General features: G+C 43.9%; 1 protein-coding gene across 1 annotated transcript; it reads left to right on the top strand.

The window, feature by feature from the left end:
* The first annotated feature begins 8,963 nt into the window (after positions 1–8,963).
* Positions 8,964–25,412, top strand: LOC132894066 (kelch repeat and BTB domain-containing protein 11). Its single transcript, XM_060933317.1, has 2 exons — positions 8,964–9,275; positions 21,153–25,412. Exon 2 carries the CDS (start codon positions 21,511–21,513, stop codon positions 23,518–23,520), a length of 2,010 nt encoding a protein of 669 aa, XP_060789300.1. The 5' UTR covers positions 8,964–9,275; positions 21,153–21,510; the 3' UTR covers positions 23,521–25,412.
* Positions 25,413–26,593: the final 1,181 nt, after the last annotated feature.

Here is a 26,593-nt window from a genome sequence, read left to right as displayed (position 1 = left end):
ATCCCAGTACTAACCAGGCCCTTAAGGTGCATTGGGCAGTGATGATCTCCATAACCTTCAGCCTCTTGACTATTTTAGAGCTAGGGTCACAGTGAGGGGCTGGTCCTCTGGTAACCACAAGAGTTTGACTCCCCACTCGCATCTGTATTGCAGCGTGCCTTGCCAAACGGCAGTAGGTACCATTTTTATGATGGCCTTTGGCATGACCCAACCGCAAGTAGAATTCGCGGTCTCCCAAGCGAGAGGTGGACACACTAACCACTAGGCCAACTCACAGTACCCTCCATGTATACAGGACCTTATTTGTGCTTCCATAATCTAAAACCAGCAAATTATACCAGCATAATGCATGCATAAGGAAGCAAACAAGAAACACAACCATCTTTACAGCAAGGTATTCCAAGCCTGATCATCGTCGTCATTATTTTCCCAACTATAATGAAGTATCTTGGACCACCCTGGAATCATGTTTGTTTGGGTTTTTTCAGCAGTAAATCCAGTATGGACATGAAAGGATTATTCCCTCCCTATTTTGCAAGCTACCATTTTGTCTGATCCTAGGGATTATTTGCTGAACAAACCTGTATTGTGTATTGTCACCACATTTATCTGTAGAGATGTGTGCAGGAACGCCTCACCTACAGGCTGTAGTGCTTCTCATATGCTGGAAGTGTGGAAGGCCAAAGGTGCCAAACGACAAACACTTGCATGCTTGCAGCTACTATACAGGTCTTTTTTTTTTTTTTTTTACCTGTTAAATTTTATATATATATATATATATATATATATATATATATATATATCATCTCATTTTCTCTAGCCGCTTTATCCTGTTCTACAGGGTTGCAGGCAAGCTGGAGCCTATCCCAGCTGCCTATGGGCGAAAGGCGGGGTACACCCTGGACAAGTCGCCAGGTCATCACAGGGCTGACACATAGACACAGACAACCATTCACACTCACATTCACACCTACGCTCAATTTAGAGTCACCAGTTAACCTAACCTGCATGTCTTTGGACTGTGGGGGAAACCGGAGCACCCGGAGGAAACCCACGCGGACACGGGGAGAACATGCAAACTCCACACAGAAAGGCCCTCGCCGGCCCCGGGGCTCGAACCCAGGACCTTCTTGCTGTGAGGCGACAGCGCTAACCACTACACCACCATGCCGCCCATATATATATGTAATCAGCAAGCTAGCATGTGAATGGATTAACAATTAAATAAGGGTCTGATGAAATTTAATTGGATGGAATTCTATATTAATGACATTTATACAAAGTTTGCTATGCTCACCTGTTATGTCTTTATTAAAGGTGAAGGCAATCTTTCCAACACAAGGGTGCAGGATACTACATAAAGCTACTCCATTAAACATAATCAGGATGCCTCTTCTATAGATCATGTCTTCGTTTTCACTCACTAATCAGACACTTTGTCGTCCATGCTTGTTTTTTTTCCTTCCTTTTTCTGCTTGACCCTCAACTTGTGATCTGATTGGTTGGGAGTTTAAAAAAGTGCTTGGCGTCACAATGTACTTTTCCGAAAAGTTCAAAAACAGTTCAAATCCACTGTATTTAAAAAAAAAAAAACATCTGACTGCAGCACTTTTTTTTTTGCAGCCACTTCCTGTAAGTTTCCATGTACAACATGAACTGGGGATTGAGAAAGGGGGGGAACACCAAGCTTAAAAACACCCAAATGCCTACTTTTACACTTTACTATTCTTAAAGATAAGTGTCCGATTTGACGAAAGTAATTTCTTGAAGGCTACAGTGCAGAGGAGGCTATAGATTGAGCTAAATAAAATTACAATAAGCTTCGCTTTTCCAGAGCTACAGACCTGATCTTTGCCTTAACTTAGCATCTGATGGGCAGCGTTTGGATCCTTACATTCTTCCTGACACTCTGCAAGACAAAGTGTAAAGTATAGAATGACATTCAAGAGGGTTCCAATTTGCAAATATTCTTGTTTGGGTTTTCTTTTTCTTTTTTTGCAGCTAGCTCCTAGTATGAATTTAAAAAAATTGGTGCAAACAGAGCATTAAAAGTAGCTTAGCTATAACTGTTAGTTATCCAGCTAATGCTAGCAAACAGTGTCCTATATAACGGGTGTCGTTTTTGATTGTCTTGTAGCAGGCTACACCCATATTTCATTTTTAACTTGAACTGAACTTTTTAACAGAAACTTAACATGTAAATTGGGGTGGCATGGTGGTGTAGTTGTTAGTACTGTTGCCTCACAGCAAGAAGGTTCTGGGTTCGAGCCCAGTGGCCAGCAGGGGCCTTTCTGTGTGGGTTTGCTCCAGTTTCCCCCACAGTCCAAAGACATGCAGGTTAGGCTAATTGGTGGCTCTAAATTGACCATAGGTGTGAATGGTTGTTTGTCTCTATGTGTCAGCCCTGTGATGACCTGGTGAATTGTCCAGGGTGTACCCCATCTTTTGCCCATAGTCAGCTGGGACAGGCTCCAGCTTTCCCATGACGAGATGTAAATTTTCCTCTTTTTATTCCACCAGAAGCTACCAGCAGCGACCAACCATGTCTCCCAGGGAGGTTTGGCTAAGTATGATTCCACAATTTGGGTTTCATTTGCGTCCCACTGATATTTCTTTCATAAATATGTATAACTAAAATATATTTTAACCATTTCACAGTGTCCTTCGCACCAACCTATGTGAAATCCATAGAGCCAAATTAGATCCTTTTTTTTTGTCTTGGTCCGTGTTTTCGCACACGGCTGATATGGTTCAACTAAGCTGGATTTTTCAGGAGGGATGCCTTGATTTGGCACCTGGCCCACTGGGTATGTGCTCAGGGCTGTGGTCACTAGATTGGTCTGGTTACAAATTTCCTCAGTTTATCTCTCCATGTTTGTAGAGGCCATGGCCTAATGGTTAGAGAAGCAGCTTTGGGACCAAAAGGTCGCTGGTTCGAGCAGGACTGGCCAAAGTGCCTTTGAGCAAAGCACCTAATCTCCAATGGCTCTGGCAAGCGTAGTAGTGTACCTTGTTTCTGATTTAGCCAAAGAAAACTGATCATGTGATTATCAGTTTGGGCGGTAGCCTGGCCAAAACTAAACTAACTAAAGAATTGCATTGGGCAGCACAGTGGTGTAGTGGTTAGCACTGTCACCTCACAGCAAGAAGGTTCTGGGTTCGAGCCCAGTGGCCGGCAGGGGCCTTTCTGTGTGGAGTTTGCATGTTCTCCCCGTGTCTGCGTGGGTTTCCTCCGGGTGCTCTGGTTTCCCCCACAGTTCAAAGGCATGCAGTTAGGTTAATGTGGGGTGGCCTTGGGCTGAAGTGCCCTTGAGCAAGGTACTTAACCCCTGACTGCTCCCCAGGCGCTGTAGTATGGCTGCCCACTGCTGTGTGTGTTTTCACGGCTTCAGATGGGTTAAATGCAGATGAATCTCACTGTGCTTGAAGTGTGCATGTGACAAATAAAGGTTTCTTCTTCATTGGAGGAAATATGATGCTACCAAGTGGACCAATCACAGTTGTTGTGGTCTGTGTCACTGCGATATGTAGTTACATTTCTGGGGAGATGTTTGTCACTGGGTACTGTGGGTACTGGGTGGTTTTGTTCTGTATTTTGACTATTTTCTGCACTGGAGAACAAGACTGAAGACATCAAAACTATGAAATAACATGGAACAGATATGGAATTATGTGGTAAACAAAAGTGTTAAAGAAAATATGTTCGATATTTTAGATTCTTCAGCATAGCCAGTGTTTACCTTGATGACAATTTGCACACACTCGGCATTATCTTAACCAGCTTCATGAGGCCGTCACCTGGAATGCTTTTCAATTAACAGGTGTGCCTCATCAAAAGGTAATTAGTGGACGAGTTTCTTGCCGCCTTAATGCATTTGAGAACAAATAGTAAATAATAACAATACAGTAAATAGCCCTATTCCACACCATAACTAAAGTAATCCATATTATGTCAAGAACCAAACAAATGAGATTTTGGTCAAAGATGTAATAAAATCTTGGCAGTTCTATGGCTAATTAAAAATGCAGGCTCACTTTGAGGATAGTTGTTATTTATATATGATGCAGAGCAAGACATGATTGTTTTTATTTATAAGAATATATAAATTATAAGAATGGGCGGCACGGTGATGCAGTGGTTAGCACTATTGCCTCATCGTAAAGAAAGTTCTGGCTTTGAACCCCATGGCTGATGGGGACCTTTCTGTGTGGAGTTTGCATGTTCTCTCCGTGTTGGCATGGGTTTCCTCCGGGTGCTCTGGTTTCCCTGATTTCCAGATTAGGTAAAATACCTAGCCACTGGGGTTGTACAAGCCAGTGCATACTTAGTTCCAGTCCCAAGCCCAGATAGATTTGGGGGGGGGGGGGGTTGCGTCAGGAAGAGCATCCGGTGTAAAACCTATACCAAATCAAATATGCGGAACAGATCTGCTGTGGGGACCCCTAACAGGATCACCCGAAAGAAGCTATTTATAAGAATCTGAGTGCGCTAAAGAAGGCAACTGGACTTGCTTGAAATCTTTGAAGACGTTTCACCTCTCATCCAAAAGCCTTCTTCAGTTCTGTCTGACTAGTGTGGAGGGTTTCAGGTATTTATCCTCTAGTTGCCTTCTTTAGCACCTACGGATTGTGATGAGGTTCAAGCCCAGTGACTGACCGGGGCCTTTCTGTGTGGAGTTTGTATATTCTCCCTGTGTCTGCATGGGTTCCAGGCGCTCCGGTTTCCCCTACAGTCCAAAGACATGCAGGTTAGGTTAACTGGTGACTCTAAATTGACCGTAGGTGTGAATGTGAGTGTGAATGGTTGTCTGTGTCTATGTGTCAGCCCTGTGATGACCTGGCGACTTGTCCAGGGTGTACCCCGCCTCTCGCCCATAGTCAGCTGGGATAGGCTCCAGCTTGCCTGCGACCCTGCACAGGATAAGCGGTTACAGATAATGGATGGCTGGCGGCACGGTGGTGTAGTGGTTAGCGCTGTTGCCTCACAGCAAGAAGGTCTGGGTTCGAGCCCCGGGGCCGGCGAGGGCCTTTCTGTGCGGAGTTTGCATGTTCTCCCCGTGTCCGTGTGGGTTTCCTCCGGGTGCTCCGGTTTCCCCCACAGTCCAAAGACATGCAGGTTAGGTTAACTGGTGACTCTAAATTGAGCGTAGGTGTGAATGTGAGTGTGAATGGTTGTCTGTGTCTATGTGTCAGCCCTGTGATGACCTGGCGACTTGTCCAGGGTGTACCCCGCCTTTCGCCCGTAGTCAGCTGGGATAGGCTCCAGCTTGCCTGCGACCCTGTAGAACAGGATAAAGCGGCTAGAGATAATGAGACGAGATGAGATAATGGATGGATGGATGGATTATGATGACCTGGATGACTGAGAACCTTCATGGACACATTTATAAGAATCATAATCACACATCTACATAGAGGGGTACAAATCTTTGGTACCTCTCTCCAATCTCTGGAACAGATTTACTCTGCCAGGCTGAGAAACAGAGCCACAAAGATTAGGACTGACTGCACTCACCCTGGACAATGTCTTTTTGATACCCTTCCCTCTCGCAGGCTTAGGGTCATAAAGTCACAAACAGCAAGACACCGAAATAGCTTCTTCCCCAGGGCTGTAAAAGCTCTGCTGGGGGCCTGATCCGGACTTGGACTCGCACTCTGCACCTTACTGTGTTTGGCTACATTAAATAATTTCATACTGCAATTTATATGCCAATATGCTGCTTTTTAAAAGGTTATGTATTTTATTGATTTATTATTTTATTGATATGCTGCTGTGATCTGAGCCCTCAAACAGTGTTTCGTTGTTTAGTAATGTGCAATGACAATAAAGAACCTATCTATCTAGTGACAGTGAGTGAGTTATAAAGCTCTATATTTCAACTTGAACTGGATAAACTGGCCTTAATCGGCCCTTTGTGCAAATCTATTTTTAACCCTTTACCCCTTAATGACAACGTATGATGACCCCGTGTATATCCCATAATAACGACATATGACGCTGGCGTGTATGCACCATAATGACGACATTTGACGACTCTGAATTTGCCTCTACATACGTAGAGTGAAACAAGCTTTCTGATTGAAAGTTGCAGTAATCATTTATTGTACACCATTTGACATGAATTCTTCATGTAAAATGTGAAGATTGGTTTTCACACAGGTATTACTCACCTTTCAGACGCTACCTGTGAGTTGGTGAATGTTGAAACATAACTTTGAGTGATTTTTGTATTGTGTGTCATGCCCTCTTTTCAAAAATGTATGATATGTCATGATTGCTTCAACATAATGAAGGAGAAAACTGATATGAACAAAACCTTGTCTTTAGACTTTTTTTTTTTTCTTGTAAATATGTTCTGAGGGTGAACAGTATATTTTATACAAGGGTGGCTGTAGCAACTGCTTTAAAGGTCATAGGCAAGGGTCGGAGGTGAAATATAGAATATCACCTTTATTGTCTAGAAGAATGACCCATAAAGCGAATTCAATCTTCCTAGTGTCTTATTTGCACCCTAAAATTGAATAAAACGGTTAAAATATACTGTTTTGCCCAATTTCTGAAGGTTTGTTTACATCTCACTTATGCGCACTTTCACCACCAGGGGGCCGTCGTCGTGACATCATTTAAGCCAAACAGACCGGGAGCAGCTCTGTGTTTACTTGCGAACCGAGCACACGTGTACGGACATTGGTCATGAGAGGTTGTGTAAAATGTCTGAAAGCGATTTTGAAGTAGGAACTCTCCAAATTAAATATCGAGAGGTGAAACCATATATGTATGAACCTATGGTGAATGTGGCTCACTGGTTTGACCGTGTGGCCTCGGAATCGGACAGCGACTCTGCCGACTCTGATCACAGTGACCCTGGACCGCAACAAGACTCACGCCCAAACGATTTATCCTGGTAATTATGATAAATTCCTACTTTCGTCGTAATACTAAATAAGAGCCCTTTTGAAGAATAATTAAACCGCCCTCCCTAGTGGATATAGGCAACGATTACTTGACAGCGCGCCGGTAGGTCACATCAGCCTGCCATCCACGGCATTATACTATTTATAGCCTACTCTAAGCAAGGAAATATCCCTTTGTCTCATTTCCACAATGATTGTACAGGATCCCTCAGGATTCTTGACTTGTCAGTTGCAAGCAAAAGTAAAAATGTTTACCTCCAATCTTCTCCTTTTTGCTTGAGCGTTGCTGCTCCGTTTCTTCTTTGACTGCTTGATTTTGTTTCACGCGCACAATCCACTCTCTCCGCCTCATCTCCTCTTCTGGAAAAAGCCAACCCTCTGGCTTCGCATGCACAATCCACTCTCTCTGCCTTGTCTCCTCTTCTGGAAAAAGCCAACCCTCTGGCTTCACATGCACAATCCACTCTCTCTGCCTTGTCTCCTCTTCCGGAAAAAGCCAACCCTCTTGCTCCGCCTCTTCTCCTCTTTCAGAAAAAGCCAACCCACTCACTCCGCCTCTTCTCCGTTTTCAAAAAAAGCCAACCCACTCGCGCTGCCTCTTCTCTTTCGAAAAAAGCCAACCCACTTGTTTCGCTTCTTCTCCTTTTCCAGAAAAAGTCAACCCTCTTGCTCCGCCTCTTCTCCTCTTTCAAAAAAAGCCAACCCACTTGCTTCGCCTCTTCTCCTTTTTCGGAAAAAGCCAACCCACTCACTCTGCCTCTTCTCCTTTTTTTAAAAAAAAGCCAACCCACTCGCTCCGCCTCTTCTCCTCTTTTGGAAAAAGTCAACCCTCTCACTCCGCCACTTTTCCTTTTCTGGAAAAAGCCAACCTCTTGCTCCGCCTCTTCTCCTTTTTCGAAAAAAGCCAACCCACTCGTTTCGCTTCTTCTCCTTTTCCGGAAAAAGCCAACCCTCTCACTCCACCTCTACTCCTCTTTCGAAAAAAGCCAACCCACTCACTTCGCCTCTTCTCCTTTTTCGGAAAAAGCCAACCCACTCGCTCCGCCTCTTCTCCTTTTTCGGAAAAAGTCAATCCTCTCGCTCGGCCTCTTTTCCTCTTCCGGAAAAAGCCAATCCACTCTCTCTGCCTCTTCTCCTCTCACAGAAAAAGGTAAAAACTTCTTCCTGAACGGGTCCCATTGTTACAGTTCACTGCACAGCAATAAGGCATGCTTTTTCTTTAGAAATTCCCGAACGCACTTCTGCACTCAAGCCGAACGGCAATGTAAGTAAACGGAAGTGGGCTCAACTCAAGTGGTTTGTTTGGCTTAAATGACGTCACGTGCCGAGTGGTCATGAAAATAGCCGAACAGAAATTCGCCACGATCCGCGCTAACTTATTTTAATTATTACTTAACAATACTTCTTGGGACCAGAAGAAAATTACAGAGGGATTTTTTTTTACATATAGAGTTTAAAATGTGCATAAAATTAAAACCGTTCCTTTTTCGTAAAAAGCCAACCCACTCGCTCCGCCTCTTCTCCGTTTTCAAAAAAAGCCAACCCACTCGCTCCACCTCTTCTCCTCTTTTGGAAAAAGTCAACCCTCTCACTCTGCCTCTTTTCCTTTTCTGGAAAAAGTCAACCCTCTCACTCCGCCTCTTTTCCTTTTCTGGAAAAAGCCAACCCTCTTGCTCCGCCTCTTCTCCTTTTTCGAAAAAAGCCAACCCACTTGTCACACACCGAGTGGTCACAGAACAGAAATTCGCCATGATCTGCACTAACTTATTTTAATTATTACTTAACAATACTTCTTGGGACCAGAAGAAAATTACAGAGGGTTTTTTTTTTCAACATATAGAGTTTAAAATGTACATAAAATTAAAACCGTTGCCTATGAGCTTTAAGGGGTAAAGAGTTAAGATGTTTTGTCCCTCTCGGACATCCATAGTTTTTTAAAAGAAATGTTTGACATTTATGGCTTTCCATACTGTAATCAGATTTGTGTGTGTGTGTGTGTGTGTGTGTGTGTGTGTGTGTAGGGTTAACACAAAAAGGGGGTGCGGTTTCATCCAGAACTCCCTTTATAGTGTCCAGAGAAACCAAAATATATCCACTGCAATCCAAGTGCTGTTGCATCTCAGTCACACAAGAGGAGATCGAATAGTGTGTGTGTGTGTAGGGGACAGGGCGTTGAGAAGAGAGGCGCTGCTTACAGGTACAGCGAGCAAATGGAGAGATTTTAATGGCAGGAATAAACCGGATGAGGATGTAAGAAGATGAGCAGAGGAAGGAAGCAGGCGGCTGATAGGAACTGAAATCCGTCATAAACAAGAAGCCATTTATTTCACCTGGACAGGAGAGGAGATCACCTGAATCCGGTGTGTCTTATATTATATATTATGTTAATATTATATAAGCAGCTTTAGTGCAGCAAATTCACATCCTGGTGAACATGTAAGTCTGAAAAATAGTAATAATGATGATGATGATGATTATAATAATAATAACAATGTGCTTGTGTTGTGAATGAGCCTGATTTGTTTCCTCCATTCCACTAAAGACACGCATGAGGAACCTTAACCTGTTTTTTCCTCTCAAATTTATGAAACTAAGTTTTTTTTTGTCTTCTTTGTTTGCGTTTTTCTTCTCTTCCATTATTTTCTAACAATGTGGTTATGCAAACTGCGCATGCGCCGCGGTCATCTCGACTGTAATTAATTTCCGAGTCGACTCTTTGAACCGACTCTTTCCCCGTGAACCGACTCGCATTTCCAGTCCATCCACCACGTGACCGTCTTCACGAATGCAAACAGTGAAGTGTGTTAAAGCTGAGAAATGTGTGTGTGTGTGTGTGTGAGAGATGCGTCGGAACTCTTCAGAATGAGTTATAGCGAGAACTTGTCCCATAAATAAAACTAAATAAAAATTCTTCCTGTGGAACCACGTGACAAAATAGCGTGACGTATGCATCCGCCGCCATGTTGGATGATATCTTCTTCTTCTGGCTGCTCCTGATTAGGGGTCACCAAAGCAGATCTTTCGTCTCCATTGCTCCCCGTCTTCCACATCCTTCTCTACCACTTTCACGTCCTCTCTCACCACATCCGTGTATCTCCTCTTTGGCCTTCCTCGTTTTCGTTTGCCTGGCAGCTCCATCCTCAACATTCTCCTTCCAACATTTCTGCATCTCTTCTCAGGATGTGCCTGTACCATCTCAGTCTCATCTCTCTTAGCTTCATTCCCAAGCTCTCCACATGTGCTGTCCCTCTGATGTGCTCGTTCCTTATCCTGTCCAACCTCCCATCGCAAACCTTAACGTTAGGGCTGGGCGATATGAGAAAAAAATTATATCACGATATATTTTTTTCAAAATTTTCGATAACGATATATATCACGATATAAATCAAATCACCATTTTTGTATTTTCTTTAATTTTCTGCTCAAAATATGAACATTACAAATTAGTAGTTCCTTCCTAATTAACAAAAATAGCTTAACAAGCCTTCAAGTTTCACAGAACCAAAACAAACTGGATGCACATTCTTTTGTTCTTTTTATTCAAATGAATAAACTGAAACTGAAAAATAAAAACTATATACCATTGTTAATCATTTGTGCAAATTCTAGCAGCTTTCAAATAAACAAAGACGTATTGACGTGTAAACCTTATACTGCAAGGAGAAAAAAAGTGCAATCTTGTACGTCAGTGTGTTTAAGGTTTTGTGTAACACTTTGTTGTATGTCCGATTTTAAATATCCAAAATACCTCCACACAACCGAAGATCTCTGGCCCTTCTTTTCAACGATGTCCTCTAGGGCAGTGCTCTGACTTTCCTGTTCAGAACTCCGGTCAGTCGGCTTCTTGCTCATTTTTATAATCGCTTTGTTTCACGCTTTGTTGGAGAAATGCCGCGCTCCTGCAAACTTCACCACAGCCATGCTGTGCGTTGCTGCTACACGTGTGTTTGTGTGTGCACGCAACCTAACTTGACGTGGCTCTCTTCCAACTGATTGGTTACGTGTGGTACTGTTTAGTTATGATTGGCTATTCGCGTGTCTGTCAAAACTTCGGATGAAGTAATTTTATTGAAGGCGTAGGCTTATCGTAGGCATATCGTACATGTCTAATTTCTAATCGTAGAGATTTTATATCGTGAATAACATCGTAATCGTAAAATTGCCCAGCCCTACTTAACGTCCTCAACTTTGCCTCCTGTCTCTTCGTTAAGGGTACGGTCTCCAATCCGTACATCACAGCTGCTCTCACTACTGTCTTATACATCTTTCACTTTTGCTGGGACTTTCCGATCACACATGACTCCCGAAATCCTTCTCCACCCTGCCTGCACTCTCTTAAGGGGTGTTCACACAGCAACTTTTACTCCGGTGTAGCACCGGGGCTGCCCCGGTAGAGCGTTCACACGGTACAAAGTTATACCAGTGTCAACCCTGAAAGCTGCTTAAACCGGTGCAAATCTAACCCTGCTCAGGAGGTGGTTTAAGAAATTTACTCCGGAGTAAATGCTAGTTTGCGGGGCAGCACCGGTATAAAATGGGACGTCTGAACGCTACAGGGGTAGACTCGCTACGCGTCAGGAGACTTGATTACATACGGGCATTGCATAATTTGCATCCTGGTATTTTGCGCTTCCAAAATGGCGAATATCAACAACAACAGAACTGCGTCTCTTCCAGTGTTGCCAGATTGGGTGGTTTTAAGTGCATTTTGGTGGATTTGAACATATTTTGGGCTGGAAAACGTCAGCAGTATCTGGCAACACTGGTGTCTTCATCCACGTTGTTTTCCCGGCGCTTGGTGATGCCATGACAACCGGGAAAAGGAAGTACATTTTCACGCATGCGCATATTTCATTTCCGCATTATTACTATCGTATCGCACGGTCGCAAAAACTGCCGTATGAACGCAAGTGGGGCTGCACCGGTGCTAACACGCTTCTCTCTAGTAAGCAGGTTTGTGACGTGTGAACGCTCCACAAAATTTACACCGGTGTAAGATATATCGCAACAAAATACATCAATGCAAATATGTGCCGTGTGAACACCCCTTATCTCCCCTCACTACCGCAGCCCCCATTTTCCTGCACGGTTGACCCCAGGAACTGTGGTCAACTGTGCAGCCACTGGGGGCTGCGATAGTGAGGTGAGCCACTGCGGGTGCATAAGCGTACTCTTGGTGCCAGTCCCAAGCCCGGATAAATTGGAGAGGGTTGCGTCAGGAAGGGCATCCGGCGTAAAACTGTACCAAATCTAACATGCGGAATGAAAAGAGAAATGCCATGTTGGATGATAAAAAAAAAAAAATCCAAAACATCGTCTCATGTGAACAGTGACTGTGATGCGTCTCTGACTTGACTTTCTCGAAATGTTATGATTCTCTGGAGCCAAGTCAAGATTCAGAGAAAAAAAATTTCAATTTGTGTCTTTGACCTGTGAATGTTAAAGCTGTCTGATTATACAGAGGATTTCGCCTCATTACCACTGATTGAATTCCCTGATATCAGCGTAAACTCTCATTCTGCAAAAAAACAAGTGCATAAGTACACCGAGGTTACTGGAACGGCGTTGCTAATATCGCAGTAACAAAGTACATTTACTTGAGTGCTGTACTTAAGTACACTTTGAGTATCTGTATTTTTTTTTTGGAAATTTATGACTTGACTACATTTGAAAGACAAATACGGTGTTCTCCACGGGCGCTTTTAAAGTGGCGCGCCGCCATGTTATAATTCTGGCCTGCCACCCTTCCCTTGGCCAAAAAAAAAAAAAAGTAACTTCATCAGTATACACCAAATAAATTGTAAAGGCTTCGCTTTATGATAAGACGACCATTAAACGAATGCATACCGGTTGATCCCCGTGTTATACTACACCGCATCACATTACACCATACTGACACATCGTAACGTTGGAAGCTGCAGCTAGCCAGCAGCTAAATAACTTTGCGGGTGTTTGTAGCGTTATTGTGCAACGGTTACGCTTATCTATCGTCCTTTCTGACCATACACAGTTACAGTAATCATATAACAGCACACACACGTTAGTTAAGTCTTTTATTTTACGTATCTGTGATTGTGTAGACGAGAGCTGCATTTTCCAGTTGCTTCACTGTGGTTGTTTACTGCAGGACTTCCTGGGTCAAACGACCCAAACTACAGAGGCCGGAGTGGCTTTTTCACACCCAGAAAAAATATATAATTAATTCAGGGATTCGCAAAAGGCGCATCAGTCTCAACTGAAATGCCAGATGATTCTCGCATTGACAATAAAGCTGATACAGTATGTACAGTAAGAATGTGTTTAATTTTGTGTAAAATGATTTTAACTGGGGCAGCACGGTGGTGTAGTGGTTAGCGCTGTCGCCTCACAGCAAGAAGGTCCGGGTTCGAGCCCCGTGGCCGGCGAGGGCCGTTCTGTGCGGAGTTTGCATGTTCTCCCCGTGTCCGCGTGGGTTTCCTCCGGGTGCTCCGGTTTCCCCCACAGTCCAAAGACATGCAGGTTAGGTTAACTGGTGACTCTAAATTGAGCGTAGGTGTGAATGTGAGTGTGAATGGTTGTCTGTGTCTATGTGTCAGCCCTGTGATGACCTGGCGACTTGTCCAGGGTGTACCCCGCCTTTCACCCGTAGTCAGCTGGGATAGGCTCCAGCTTGCCTGCGACCCTGTAGAACAGGATAAAGCGGCTACAGATAATGAGATGATTTTAACAATGAATTTAGCATTTCCTATCCACTTGTACCCCTTTTCCACCAAATCAGTTCCAGGGCTGGTTCGGGGCCAGTGCTGGTTCACAACTCATTTAACTTGCGAGCCAGCTGAGAACCAGTTTGCTTTTCCATAGCTCACGGTGCTAAGGGAAGCCACGTCATCACGTTGCTGTATACGTCAGTTAGGCTGCTGGGCCATAGAAGGTTCACGCTGCATGCTGCACGCTACACGTTCACGTGAAGAACCGGACCCTGGGCCATTAAACTTCATGCTTGGATGTTCACGTGTTGCGTCTGTTCTACTTTGACCGAGTAACCAACAATACGGACTCTTCGGATGACGACGATTGCCTCATTCTGCTTTTACTGAGACAGAGGAAGAGAAAAAGGAACAGAATTTGGAGCCGAGAACACTTCCTTCTGAGAGAAACCCGTGGTGAATTTCACCGAACATTCTATAATCTGCTTGACAATCCCGATGAAGAACTATTTTTCAATTATACCATTCAATTATATTTTTTCTGAAGTTTTCCCCTGAAAGCATAGCGTTATCTCCCTAGACCCGTTCTGATTGGCTGGCGCGGCGGTGACCGCATGCATTGACTGGAATTTCCATCTTCACGCCTAGAAAAAAGTGTGCATGTTCATTTCACGCTTCACGCGTGAAGTGTGCAGCGTGCAGCGTGCAACGTGAACGCCGTTCTATGGCCCAGAGCAAGTCATGCTACGTTTGTCCACTTTTCTTTACACGCGTGTAGTGTGCAGCGTGAACCTTCTATGGCCCAGCAGCCTTACGTCGCTACGTTTGCATAAACCTTGGCGCGAATATCGAAGCAAAAACAACACAGAAGAAGCAGCAGCAGCAACAACAATAATAATAATGGACGACTTCGCGTTTGTACAGCTGCTGCTTCTCGTCGCTTAAAAATGGCGATCTTTTGCGGTCTTGTTATTGTTGTTGGTCTTAACAACTCCGCCCCCCGCTAACGTAAGCGGTTCTTTCCTCTGGCCCAGCAGAGAGTTGGTGCTAGCCTGGAACTGGTTTTTCTGGCCCCAGAGCCAGTTCTTTGTCAGTGGAAACAGAAAACCCGGTTCCAAACTAAGCACTGGCCCCGAACCAGCCCTGGAACTGCTTTGGTGGAAAAGGGGCATCGTTGGCCAGTTTCACTGTCAAAAAAGCCCAAAGTCCATCAGCTTCAGGGGGACTTTGTCCCCCTAGGGCCCCGCCCCCTCCGCCACCTTTTATTTTTGAAAAGTGGAGAACCCTGAAATATCGTACTTTTCACTCCACTACATTTCTATCAAGCTCCTTGTTACTCGTTACTATGAAGCAGGTCTGAAAGTGGATGTTTTTTCTTTTCTAAAACGTGATGGTTTTTTCGCAGATGACACTGAGACAGCTGATCAGTAATCACTAGGGTCCCGTCACGTCTGTAGACTGTATAAAATCCAGATCAATGATTTCTCAGCAGCGTTATTTAACACGATCAGTTGATGGCAGAATGGAAGGAGGCGGTTCTTCTGGGGAACGCACGCACTCATGAACCCATATTTCAATTTTCTGAAAGGATTAAAGATTCATTTTAAATGTTTGCTTGGTTTGCCGAAAACGAACCACATCACGGCCTACAAAAACTCGCCGTCCGACCTGCGGAAGCATATTGAGGTAGATAAACGTTTTATTCCAAGAGAAAGCTTGCAACGAAGTTGTCTGTGCTTTTAGAGCTAGCGATAACATTGCAAACGTAGCTATGCAGTCTGTTTAGTCAAATGACTTTCTATGGATTTGCCCACCAAGTTGCCGTAGCCTTGTCCACGGCTAACGTTAACACACAGCTAGTTAACTTGGACACTGTTAGTTAGCATGTAAACACGGAGTTACGCTAACATGAATAACGTTAACTTATCTGAAGTCCTTTCGGAAATATGTTTTAGCATAATCTTGCCAAATAAACAATGTAGAAATCTTTTTTTTTTTTCTAGTAACATTCGCTACCCAATATGATTTTGAGTTTGAAAAGCATTTGCTAGCATGTCAGGTGGAGTTTCACTGACTAGCTAGCTTAACGTTAAACCACCGTGATGCACAGCATGCGTTCATTTTCTGAATTCACATTTCTGTCTCTGGTAACGGCGTTAGGTTTTGTAAGCGTTGTGGCAATAATACAACGACGCATTGACAGAAAATGTACTTTTAATACTTAAGTATTTTTAAAAGCAAGTACTTAAGTAAAAATTAGACTGGACAACTTTCACTTGTATCGGAGTAACGTTTGACCAGTGGGATCTGTACTTTGATTTAAGTAATGAAGTTGGGTTCTTTGTCCACGTCTGCTAATATCTCACCTGGCAAAGTTGACCCACACTGTTCTCCTTGTGTACCCGAACTCGCTAAGGTTTCTCGCGCTGCTTCTAATCCGGCTCTCTTGGCAGATCTTTCATTCATCCTGCTGCTTCTTCTTGATCCTGCGAGATGAGTTTTCGTCTTGATCCTAAAGACCGTGTCCTAATTTGAGTGTTGGTGCTCAATCTGGATGTGTTTTATCGTGTAAGGTTCACGCCAAAGCTCAAAAATTCAAGTTAATCATCAGAAAACATGGCTTTAATTAGCAACGAAGCGGTCACCACACACGCAGGCGTAATTATTTTTCCGATGTATGTTTTTGAACCAGAGCAAACGGCATTCTCTGAACAGCTCGTCGTCTGTTTTGTCGCCGTTTTTAATTATTTGGGGAATTCTTTCTGAAGAACCGTTTCTCTTTGTCACGAGTAGCATTATTACCGCGGTTATATCCGACACACAAAGTGTAGGCACTGTGTTTCTTTAAAGGCAGTGAAATCGAAAGGAAATCACAAAGCGTTGCTGCAGCTCACAGGCTTTCATCTAAACCGGGGAACAGGGGTGCTGCGCCCTCTTACTCTCAGCGTGCGCCCTCTTACCGAAATGCCGATTGAACCCGAAGTCACACTTAGGCCATGCACTTATATGCTACTGCACAACATGCAGTCTTTCTCAAAACGATCTTTTCTCCGTGAAAACATCCCAGCAACACCACGTGACAATGTGTCTGATCATCAAATGCGTCATAATTACTCCAAAAATATTCCAATCATAGTAGATACACCGCCAGACGGTGCAAAAACAACCCGAATTGGCGTTTAACAGACTGAGGCGCCATGTTTAGTTGTTTACTTGTCGCGGCTGCTCTCGCGAGATTTGACATGGGTTACATACAAGGTCAGCTGACTTGTAGAGCGAGATTTCTCGAGACTGAATGACCTTTCACCCACCGGTGCGGGAGCTTTTGACAGAAGTAGTTCGCGAGTTGTTTTTGTTGACACTTGGGCATTTAAAGATGTCGTCCCGCGGCACGAAACGGAAGAAAGGCAGAGACTGTCCGGGGCAGAAGAAGATTACTTCTTTCTTTTTCAATGTTGACAGACAATTTGTTACAATTTCGCTCTCAGATAGCCTCAGAATGTCCCATTGGAGCCTCAATTTTTCAAAGGCTTCGCACGGCGGAGGAGGGGACGGACAACCCCCCCCCCCCCCCCCCCCCCCCCCCCCCCCGTCGCTTCGCTCCCTCGCCATGGTGAGCGCCCTCATACTAAATTTTTCTAGAAAAAACCCTGGCTCACATGTGAAGTGGCACTGTCTTGGTGGTGGTTCTCATCCAACATGGCGGACTTCCGGTTTGGAAAATAAGCGTGACGTTACGTGCGCACGAAGAATCCATTGCTTCATTTTTCTTTTGCTTTAACAGCCCACTATCAATCTTTATTTCCCATAATGATTGCTTTGCGTGAAGTGTAGAAATGTTTTTGTAATCTTTCCCGTTCTCAAAGGGATTCCTCCCAGAGATATTTTGTTGTCCTTTAACGCTAAATAAAATTTTAATAAAAACCTTGCAGAGTGAATGAAATCGCACCCAGCGCACTTTCAGAGCCTCGGGTTGCACATCACTATCCAAGCCTGCTCAGCTAGTTTAATCAGATCAGCGGCTCATGCTGACTCAAAGACTCCGATCCAGAAGCGTTTTCGGATGCTGCTGGAGTTGAACATGATGGAAAAGACTTCAGACGCTGCTGTAAGGAGTTTCCGTGATGCGCTGCACATTTATTTCCATCCTTTCTATTTTCTGACCTTAGGTAAGAGGCGGGGTAAACCCTCGATAGGTCAGACATCTATCACGGGGATAACGTAGAGAGAGACAGACACTCATTCACACCTACGGACAATTTCAAGTAGCCAGATGACATAATCTGCATGACTTTGGACTGTGGGAGGAAACCGGAGAACCTGGAGGAAACCCCCACGAGGAGAACATGCAGACGGAGCCTTCTTAAGGCCAATTTATGCTGACAACCCAGTCCTCGCAGATGGCGTCTGCGTAGCCCCCCCCCCCCCCTTTTGCAGACGCTCTGCGCGCACCTCCCAAAAATTGTGACCACCGCAGACAGCGTCGCAGACGAGGGCTCTGATTGGTCCACTCTACATCCGCTGTACACGCACTTCTGCTTCCCTACTTTCCCGGTTTGTTTTGTTTTCACGACCGCCATTTTTAAAAACATGAGCGAAGATGGAGCAGCACGAAGAGCGGTTGATCGAGGAAGTGAGGAAGTACGTACATCTATACGACTCCAGTTCTAGTCATTATAAGTAACCGGAGGATAAACACTCCACTAACCACACCCACCAACTACTCCTAGCAATTTTGCGACTTCGTGCCCCCTTGCGTTGTAGCGGTGAATAACATCGCGCACGCCTATTACTCCCCGCTCAACGATAAATTACAACTGTCTGCGAAAAGCTATCTGCGAAAGCCTTGTCGCGAGAGCATGCAGAGGCCTTTACTGTGAGGCGACAGTGTTAACCACTGCACCACCGTCACTCAGTGAGGAAAATGCATTGAATCTGGACATCTAAGCAAATGACCAGTCAGCTACGCGACTAGTTAACAGTTAAAGTGAAGTGAATATCGGTGAATAATAAACGAGATGAAGTTGTGGTCGAGGTTTTTTCGAACTTCAAAAGTGGCGTGTAAATATAATAACTTTGCAGCGCAGACTTGTCACTGATCTACGCCGAGTCACATAAAATCCTTTGTTTTGAAATCGATAAAATAAATCCAAACTCCGCCTTACCTTTGAATAGTTTTCGTCCAAACTTCGTAGCATCTTGAGTGCTTTTATTTTCGGAACAGCATTTTCTTTTATCACTTGTAATTCTTCCTCACAGGACGGCACGGTGGTGTAGTGGTTAGCGCTGTCGCCTCACAGCAAGAAGGTCCGGGTTCGAGCCCCGTGGCCGGCGAGGGCCTTTCTGTGTGGAGTTTGCATGTTCTCCCCGTGTCCGCGTGGGTTTCCTCCGGGTGCTCCGGTTTCCCCCACAGTCCAAAGACATGCAGGTTAGGTTAACTGGTGACTCTAAGGCCCTGTCCACATGGCAACGGATTCAGGTGAATCCGATTAAAATTTTTTATCGTTTCGGCCTGGCGTCCACACGGCACCGGCGTTTTGGGTGCCCCAAAACGATATTTTTTGAGAACGGTTTCCAGAGTGGAAAAATCTGGCAACAGCGCCGTTGCGAAGTCGTCTGGATGAGTAGAACGGATTTGTTTATGATGATGTCACAACCACATGACTAGAACAAGCAGCACTCTCGCGTGCATCATTCGTGACAGCAACAATGGTGGACCCCAGGAGTAACTCGCAGGAGTAACTCCACCTCGTCATCGGTCCAGACAAGAGAGTCGGTTTTTCCTCGCGTAATCGCAGCCATCTTCTTGTTGTTGTGTGTTTGTTCCTGTGAGTGCTTCACGCCAGGTAGAAGAAGGGGTTTATGCGCATGCATCCTACTTCTTCTATTGTTCTGGTGTCTCCGATGGGACCGTCTTACAGCGCACGTAGAGGTGTGGCGTGTGTATTGCATCGTTTTCAGCAAGCGTTGCGTTGCCATATGTACCTGATATTTTACCGATCCATTGCCCATGTGGACGCGATATTTTTTTTTTTTTACCCGCTAAAAAAAAAATCTCGTTGCCGTTGTCGTGTGGATGTAGCCTAAATTGAGCGTAGGTGTGAATGTGAGTGTGAATGGTTGTCTGTGTCTATGTGTCAGCCCTGTGATGACCTGGCGACTTGTCCAGGGTGTACCCCGCCTTTCGCCCGTAGTCAGCTGGGATAGGCTCCAGCTCGCCTGCGACCCTGTAGAACAAGATAAAGCGGCTACAGATAATGAGATGAGATGAATCCGGTCTGTTTGTTTCAAATGGTGAACCGAATTGCATCCACTCACTGGTCACTTTAATAGGTATGCGCATGCACAGTGCACGACTGTTACACTCATTCTTACAACACGATGACATCATGGTTACAGCCTCTGTGAGGCAGTAGGCACAAAAACATGCGCACACCCATCATGAAATTATAACGCACTGTCATGCAATATTCAGTATTGCTTACACATACCATATAATCTTTTTATTTTTGTACACCTGACTTCTGTAACACGCACCAACAACTGTAACTCGGACAGAAATATTACAGACCTGTTCTGTCCCTCAGCAGATTACGAAACCTTCCTGAGTTCCTCATTCGCGTAGATAAACGAACGGAAATGAAGTTTAAGTGCAGACGGCAGTAAAATAACTGCTATTAATGCAGGAAGGATCTGATTTATTATACAGACTGTTAGTTGATGCAAATGTGCAGCAGGTTGCAGGTTTTGCATTCATTTGAATAGATTTTGAATCGACAAAGTGTCATGCTATTTTGATCATCCAAAGATAAGGTACGTTTTTAAACAAGGAACAACGTATATTTTAAACAATTAATGGTCCTTGCTTAACAATTTTGACTGCCTTTAAGGAGACGAGACACGAGTCATTTGGGAATCAACTCTCTTGGTGAGTCGAGTCGAGCACAACAGTTCGCCAAGAAGCGTCACGTTTATGTTTGTCCTAAGTCTGGATTGATTCTAGATACTAATTCAGGGGGCATGTTGTGTTTAAAAAAAAAAAAATCATGTAATTGTTTACTCATAAGTAATGGCACCCTCTCCGTTAGGTTTTGGTGCTGTGTATCCATCACGTTTTACCATGGAGGTCATGGGTAACTGGGAAATCCGATATAAAATGCTAAAAACACTGGTGCCCTGTGTCTGGTCGGAGTTTTATCACACCGCTCCTGTGAAGGACGGCCCCATGAGGACAGTTGAGGGTTATACCTGTTAAAACTGTTAATATTATAGTCATGCTGTCTGTTGTTGCCCAAATGAGGATGGGTTCCCTTTTGAGTCTGGTTCCTCTCGAGGTTTCTTCCTCATGTCGTCTGAGGGAGTTTTTCCTTGCCACCGTCGCCACAGGCTTGCTCATTGGGGATAGATTAGGGATAAAATTAGCTCATGTTTTAAGTCGTTCAAATTCTGTAAAGCTGCTTTGCGACAATGTTTATTGTTAAAAGCGCTATACAAATAAACTTGATTTGATTTGATAAAAATAATTTTTTTTATATTGTTGTTTTGATACAGATCTGAAGCCAGGCTGTCTACCGATCGAACTCGGAAAGGATGCAATGGTGACCCAGAGGATCTTCTTCCACTTTCTTCCATGATAAGCTATAAATGACCTCGCCTAATAAGGATTTCAAAAATCAAGAGACGCACGCTGCTCTGCCGAGGCAGTCCAATTAGGATTTGTCAAGCAATGCTGCCTCGAAAAAGCGTAAAGCTCAACTCGAGTAATTAATGGCTGTCCATCAGGTTCAGAACTCGGAATGACTTTTCCGGATATAGGGCTAGCAAAGGATGACCGTTGCTAAATTCTGACACATTTGCATATACTTTTTTTTTTTTCTTCTTTCACTTTGCACTTCGAAAGGTGACTAATATGTTCACCATAAAAGCAGATGTCATATTTCATGCTGCAGCTCATGAGGACTCTGAGCAGTCCATCGTTACCAAAGGGACTGACCAGGTTATTCCAAGAGAAGTTAGTGCTTGTGTTTCTGAGACAGGAATACGGCCAAGATCCTGGGATAATGTGGAATCCGGGAGTGTAGCGGATTCTGGAAATCTGGGAAAGCGTTGCTTAGGGGCGGGAGACTTTGTGCAAGATGGAAACTCCAGTGACAGCGGGTTTCAGGATCACGTTCAACCAGTGGATGCTGGTGTTAAGAAGCCGAGTGAGTCATTGAGCAAAAATGGAGTAAAAGAGGAGGCGAATGGAGCTGCAGCTGAGAGGCCTTTACTTAGCCTGAGGTCAGAAACCAGAGGGGAAATGGCAAAATCTTATGTTTACGAGACCGAAGTAATGAGGAGTCCAAGCGTCATCAGTAACTTATCCTCTCTTTCACAGGACTCTTTTTCTGATTCAAAGGAAAGCAGATCGTTGGAACAAGCACTGGGCAATTTCTGTTCATTGCAAGGAGCTGCACACGGACACTTTACACATGACATAAAGCACAGCAGCAATGGGGTAAGAAATTCCGTCTCTGTCCGAGAGAACCCCGATTTAGTCATCGAAGTAGGCAGACAGAGGGTCCAAGTCCATAAATCTGTCCTTGCTGAAAAAAGTGACTATTTTAAAGCAAGGCTTTCTCGAGACATCCTGAAAGTGAAAGGTGTAAGCTACAAGACGTTGTCCGTCTTGATAGATTACGTTTACACCTCCAACATGAACGTGAATAAGGATAACGTCGTGGATGTTGTGACCGGGGCGAAAATCTTACAGATCCCCTGTGCGGTGCAGGCCGCCATTGATGCCATGTCTTCCCAGCTCACGACTCAGAACTGCTACGAGATTCTGACCATCGCTAAAAAGCAGCGACTAAGCGAACTGAAGGAGACGGCATACCGTTTCATAAGTGACAACTTCCTGCAGGTGCTGAAAGATCCTGCCGTTTACGGACGTCTCACGGGCTCCGAACGAGATCTGGTTTTGAGAAATCGTATGGAGGGACGCAAGTGCCTGATGGTGGCTGAGATCAATGACGTTTTTGAGCGAGTCGGGAGCAGACCCCCGAGCAGGGGCAACAGCAGGCCACAGAGCCCTCTATCTGCTGCCTCGTTTGAGGACAACCACATGATCTACTACTACAACGAGAATACCAAGGATTGGCACACTTTGACCATAATGCCCGAGGATATTAATACTAAAGGCTGTGGTATCTGCTGCATGTATAACTACCTGTTTGTTGCAGGTGGCATCCGAGGATATGGCGAGAAAGGAAAGGCATCAGACAAAGTGTTCTGCTACAATCCCATAACGGACCGCTGGAGCGAGGTACGACCCATGAACCAAGCAAGGTCACAACTCAAATTGGTGTCCATGGATGGCTTTTTGTATGCCATTGGTGGGGAATGTCTCTTCACAGTGGAAAAGTATGACCCTCGTATGGACCGTTGGACCACCGTGGCTCCACTACCCAAGGGAGCATTTGCAGTTGCCCATGAAGCCACAACCTGCAATGGAGAGCTGTACGTATCGGGAGGAACTTTATTCTACCGCCTCTTGAAATATGACCCCAAGAGGGACGAGTGGCAAGAATGTCCGTACAACAACAGCAGGAAGAAATCCACCGACATGGTCACGCTGAAGAGCTTCATCTACAGGTTCGATGTCAACCGTGAACAAGGCATCAACGTATTTAAGTACAACACCATAGTTAAGATGTGGCACGACTGCGCTTCCTATCAGCAAGGGAGCCCGCTGCCGTTCAGGTGTGCTGTGATTGGGAATTGCATCTACTGCGTCAACAAGACCCAGACTCTGCAGTTTATCATGGAGGAGGAAGGCGCTCGATTTGCAGAAGAACCTCTCAAAGCTCCCATGGAGGCGAAAGGAGTGTTATTCCCGTTTATTCTGACCTTGCCAGACAGGAGTGATCGAAATGTCTGAGCAGGGAGTAAAACTTGAGGAGAATGATGACGGGGGAAGAAAAAAGAAAACTGCTCGTACCAGGAATGTCTGTTTGCATGATGGATAGACGTCCATGGGATGCCTTACAAGGACAGCGCTTTTGTTTTAATATTGTGGCACAGTGACATTACATATATAGATAGCCTGGATGCTTTTTTTTTTTTTTTTTGTGCACTTTGATACTTGGATGGTTGGACACAAATTTGGCAGCCAAAAAAAAAAAATTCAGATCTACAGTAACTAGCGTTATTATAAAATTGACACAAAAAGCACAACAAAAATATAACTGCAAATAAAAAAAAGTCTATGTAGGATAAGGTTAATGAAACTGGATCTAGACATAATACCGTCAAAGAAGTGAAGTATAGCACAGAAAACTAAAAATACAGCGGAAATATTTCTATAACATTTGAGCACACATGCCTTTTGACTTGAAGCAAAGCCATTGAACGAGGAAAGGTTGCGTTAACGTAGCTCGGCTGTGCGCTGTTTAAGAGCACAAAGCACTTGATTGTTCTTACTTTGGCAGCACTTAGTAAGGATACTGAAATAACACTTGGGAATGTCTGAAAACTTATTAATTAGCTTTTAATTTGATACTAACAAGGGCTCGATGAACAGCAGGTGATCGGGGAATCAAGCCAGTGATTTGAATTACATTAGAAAAAAACCCATACTGTTTGCCCATTGGTGGGCTGTTCATGTGTCCTTTAGTTCAGTAGGTATCAAAGAGGGGTCCTGGGACTCCCCAGGTATCTGTCAAGCATAGTCTTGAGGTCTTTGATGACTTCTTTTTCTTTTTAAATTGTATTGGCGGAAATCACAATCCACCATTATGATTGCTATTATATTTATGATCGAGTTCTCAGTGTTTCTTAGCTTTTTAATGGACCACTCAACTCAATAATTCAAACACTTCAGCTGATAAATAATGTCTGTTGGATGTCGATCTAATGTGTCTATCCGATGGTTCAAAATCCAGGAAAGAAAATCTCTATTGTTCCCAATAAATAGGCAGAATATTTACTGTACGCATTTGAGAGGTTGGATTTGGGTCTTAAACCCGTGCTGAGGGCATCTGTGGAACTTATGTTCTAGTTAAAGCAATCTCTGGGTGCAAAAAGTTTGATAATCCCTGCCTTACTTTCTACTTGGGGTAGTACTGGGGAGGGGGGAAACCGCATCCCTTGTGGTAAATAAATAAATCAACCCCAATTCCAAAAAAAGTTGTTGACTGTGTAAAATGTAAATTAAAGATTTTTAAAAAATGCTCGTTTTGAAGTTACTGCTAACACCACGTTTCAAAAAAGCTGGGACGGGGAAATCTGTTGTCATAAAACTGTGATGTTGTGAACTTGCAATGGCATGGGTAGCTTGCACATCTGGGAAGGCACCATTATTGCTATATGACGTGTACAGGTTTCAGAGCAACATGCTGGCATCCAGATGATGTCATTTTCAGGGAAGGTCTTGCTTATTTCAGCAAGACAATGCCAAACCGCTTTCTGCACATATTACAGCATGGCTCTGTAGTAAAAGAGTGCAGGTGCTAAACTGGCCTGCCTGCAATCCAGACCTGTCTCCTATTGAAAGCATTTGGCGCATTATGAAACATGAAATGCGACAAAAGAGACCCCGAACTGTTGAGCAACTGAAATTGTATATCAGGTAGGAATGGGACAATGTTTCTTTTTCAAAGCTACAGCAATTGTCTGTCTCAGTTCGCAAAGGTTTACAGTGTTAAAAGTAGAGGTGATGCAACACAGTGGTAAAAACGCCCCTGTCCCAACTTTTTTGAAGCATGTTGCTGGAATTGAATTCAAAATGAGCATATATTTTTCAAAAAAAACAATAAAATTTCTCAGTTTCAACATTTGATATATCGTCTTTGTACTACACAGTACCAGGATTCCATGATTTTGCAAATTATCGCATTGTTTTTATTTTACACAGCGTCCCAAATTTTTTTGAATTGGGATTGTACAGTAACCAAAGCATTGCCAAAGATTGTCTAGGTTTGAATCTGAAGCACAATTTTCTAACCTTTGGTCATGTGATTCTCGCTATTTGACAGAAATATGAGACTTGTTGGAAAAAGAGCCAAATTAATTACACAGCACTTGATAAATAGTGAGCACATAACTCTTTTATCACGATAAATGATTAGACTATAGAATAATTCCTTCTTCAGTGCCACCTGTTGTGACTGGATTCATACAAGCAACGATATTTTGCACTTTCTGATGACTTTTTCCCTGTTTGCAATAAGATGTTGGAACTAATCTGGAGATTAGTTTTGTGTGTGTGTGGGTGGGTGGGCGCGTGTGTGTGGGTGGGTGGGCGCGTGCGCACTCATGAGTGTGTTGCTATCAAGGAAGTAAAAGCAAACTAATCTCAATCCCAGTCTGCTGCTGCATTTTTGTGAAATTTACAAAATACTGGAACATTATTTGTAGTGTACATTTAAGTAAATCCAATAATTTAATAACTAAATTTGATGCTACATCTGTCCATATATACATACTGTTTTTTTTTTTTTTTCCCAATGTTGTGACCAGTTCAAGTTGAAATACATGTAGAGCCTTATAACTCACTCTGTGTCATTATGCTCTGTTGATGTGTGATTTATGATTATTATAAATAAAAAAATTATGCAAACGTGTCTCGTTCTATATCATAACTCACAGCTATCTTAAAAGTGAGCCAGACATTTTAATTAACCATAGAGCGTTGACCAAAATCTAATTTGTTTCACTGTGATGACCCTCATTATTCAAGAATATATTAAAATGTCAGTTTTTCTACAGTACCAGTCTAAACTTTGGACACGCCTTCTATCTAATCTCATCTCATCTCATTATCTCTAGCCGCTTTATCCTGTTCTACAGGGTCGCAGGCGAGCTGGAGCCTATCCCAGCCGACTATGGGCGAAAGGCGGGGTACACCCTGGACAAGTCGCCAGGTCATCACAGGGCTGACACATAGACACAGACAACCATTCACATTCACACCTACGGTCAATTTAGAGTCACCAGTTAACCTAACCTGCATG

This window comes from Neoarius graeffei, chromosome 11, assembly GCF_027579695.1.
Source record: "Neoarius graeffei isolate fNeoGra1 chromosome 11, fNeoGra1.pri, whole genome shotgun sequence".
Lineage (NCBI taxonomy): Eukaryota > Metazoa > Chordata > Actinopteri > Siluriformes > Ariidae > Neoarius > Neoarius graeffei.
Note: the sequence above shows the minus strand (reverse complement) of the source record. Positions and strands in the feature narration are given on the sequence as shown.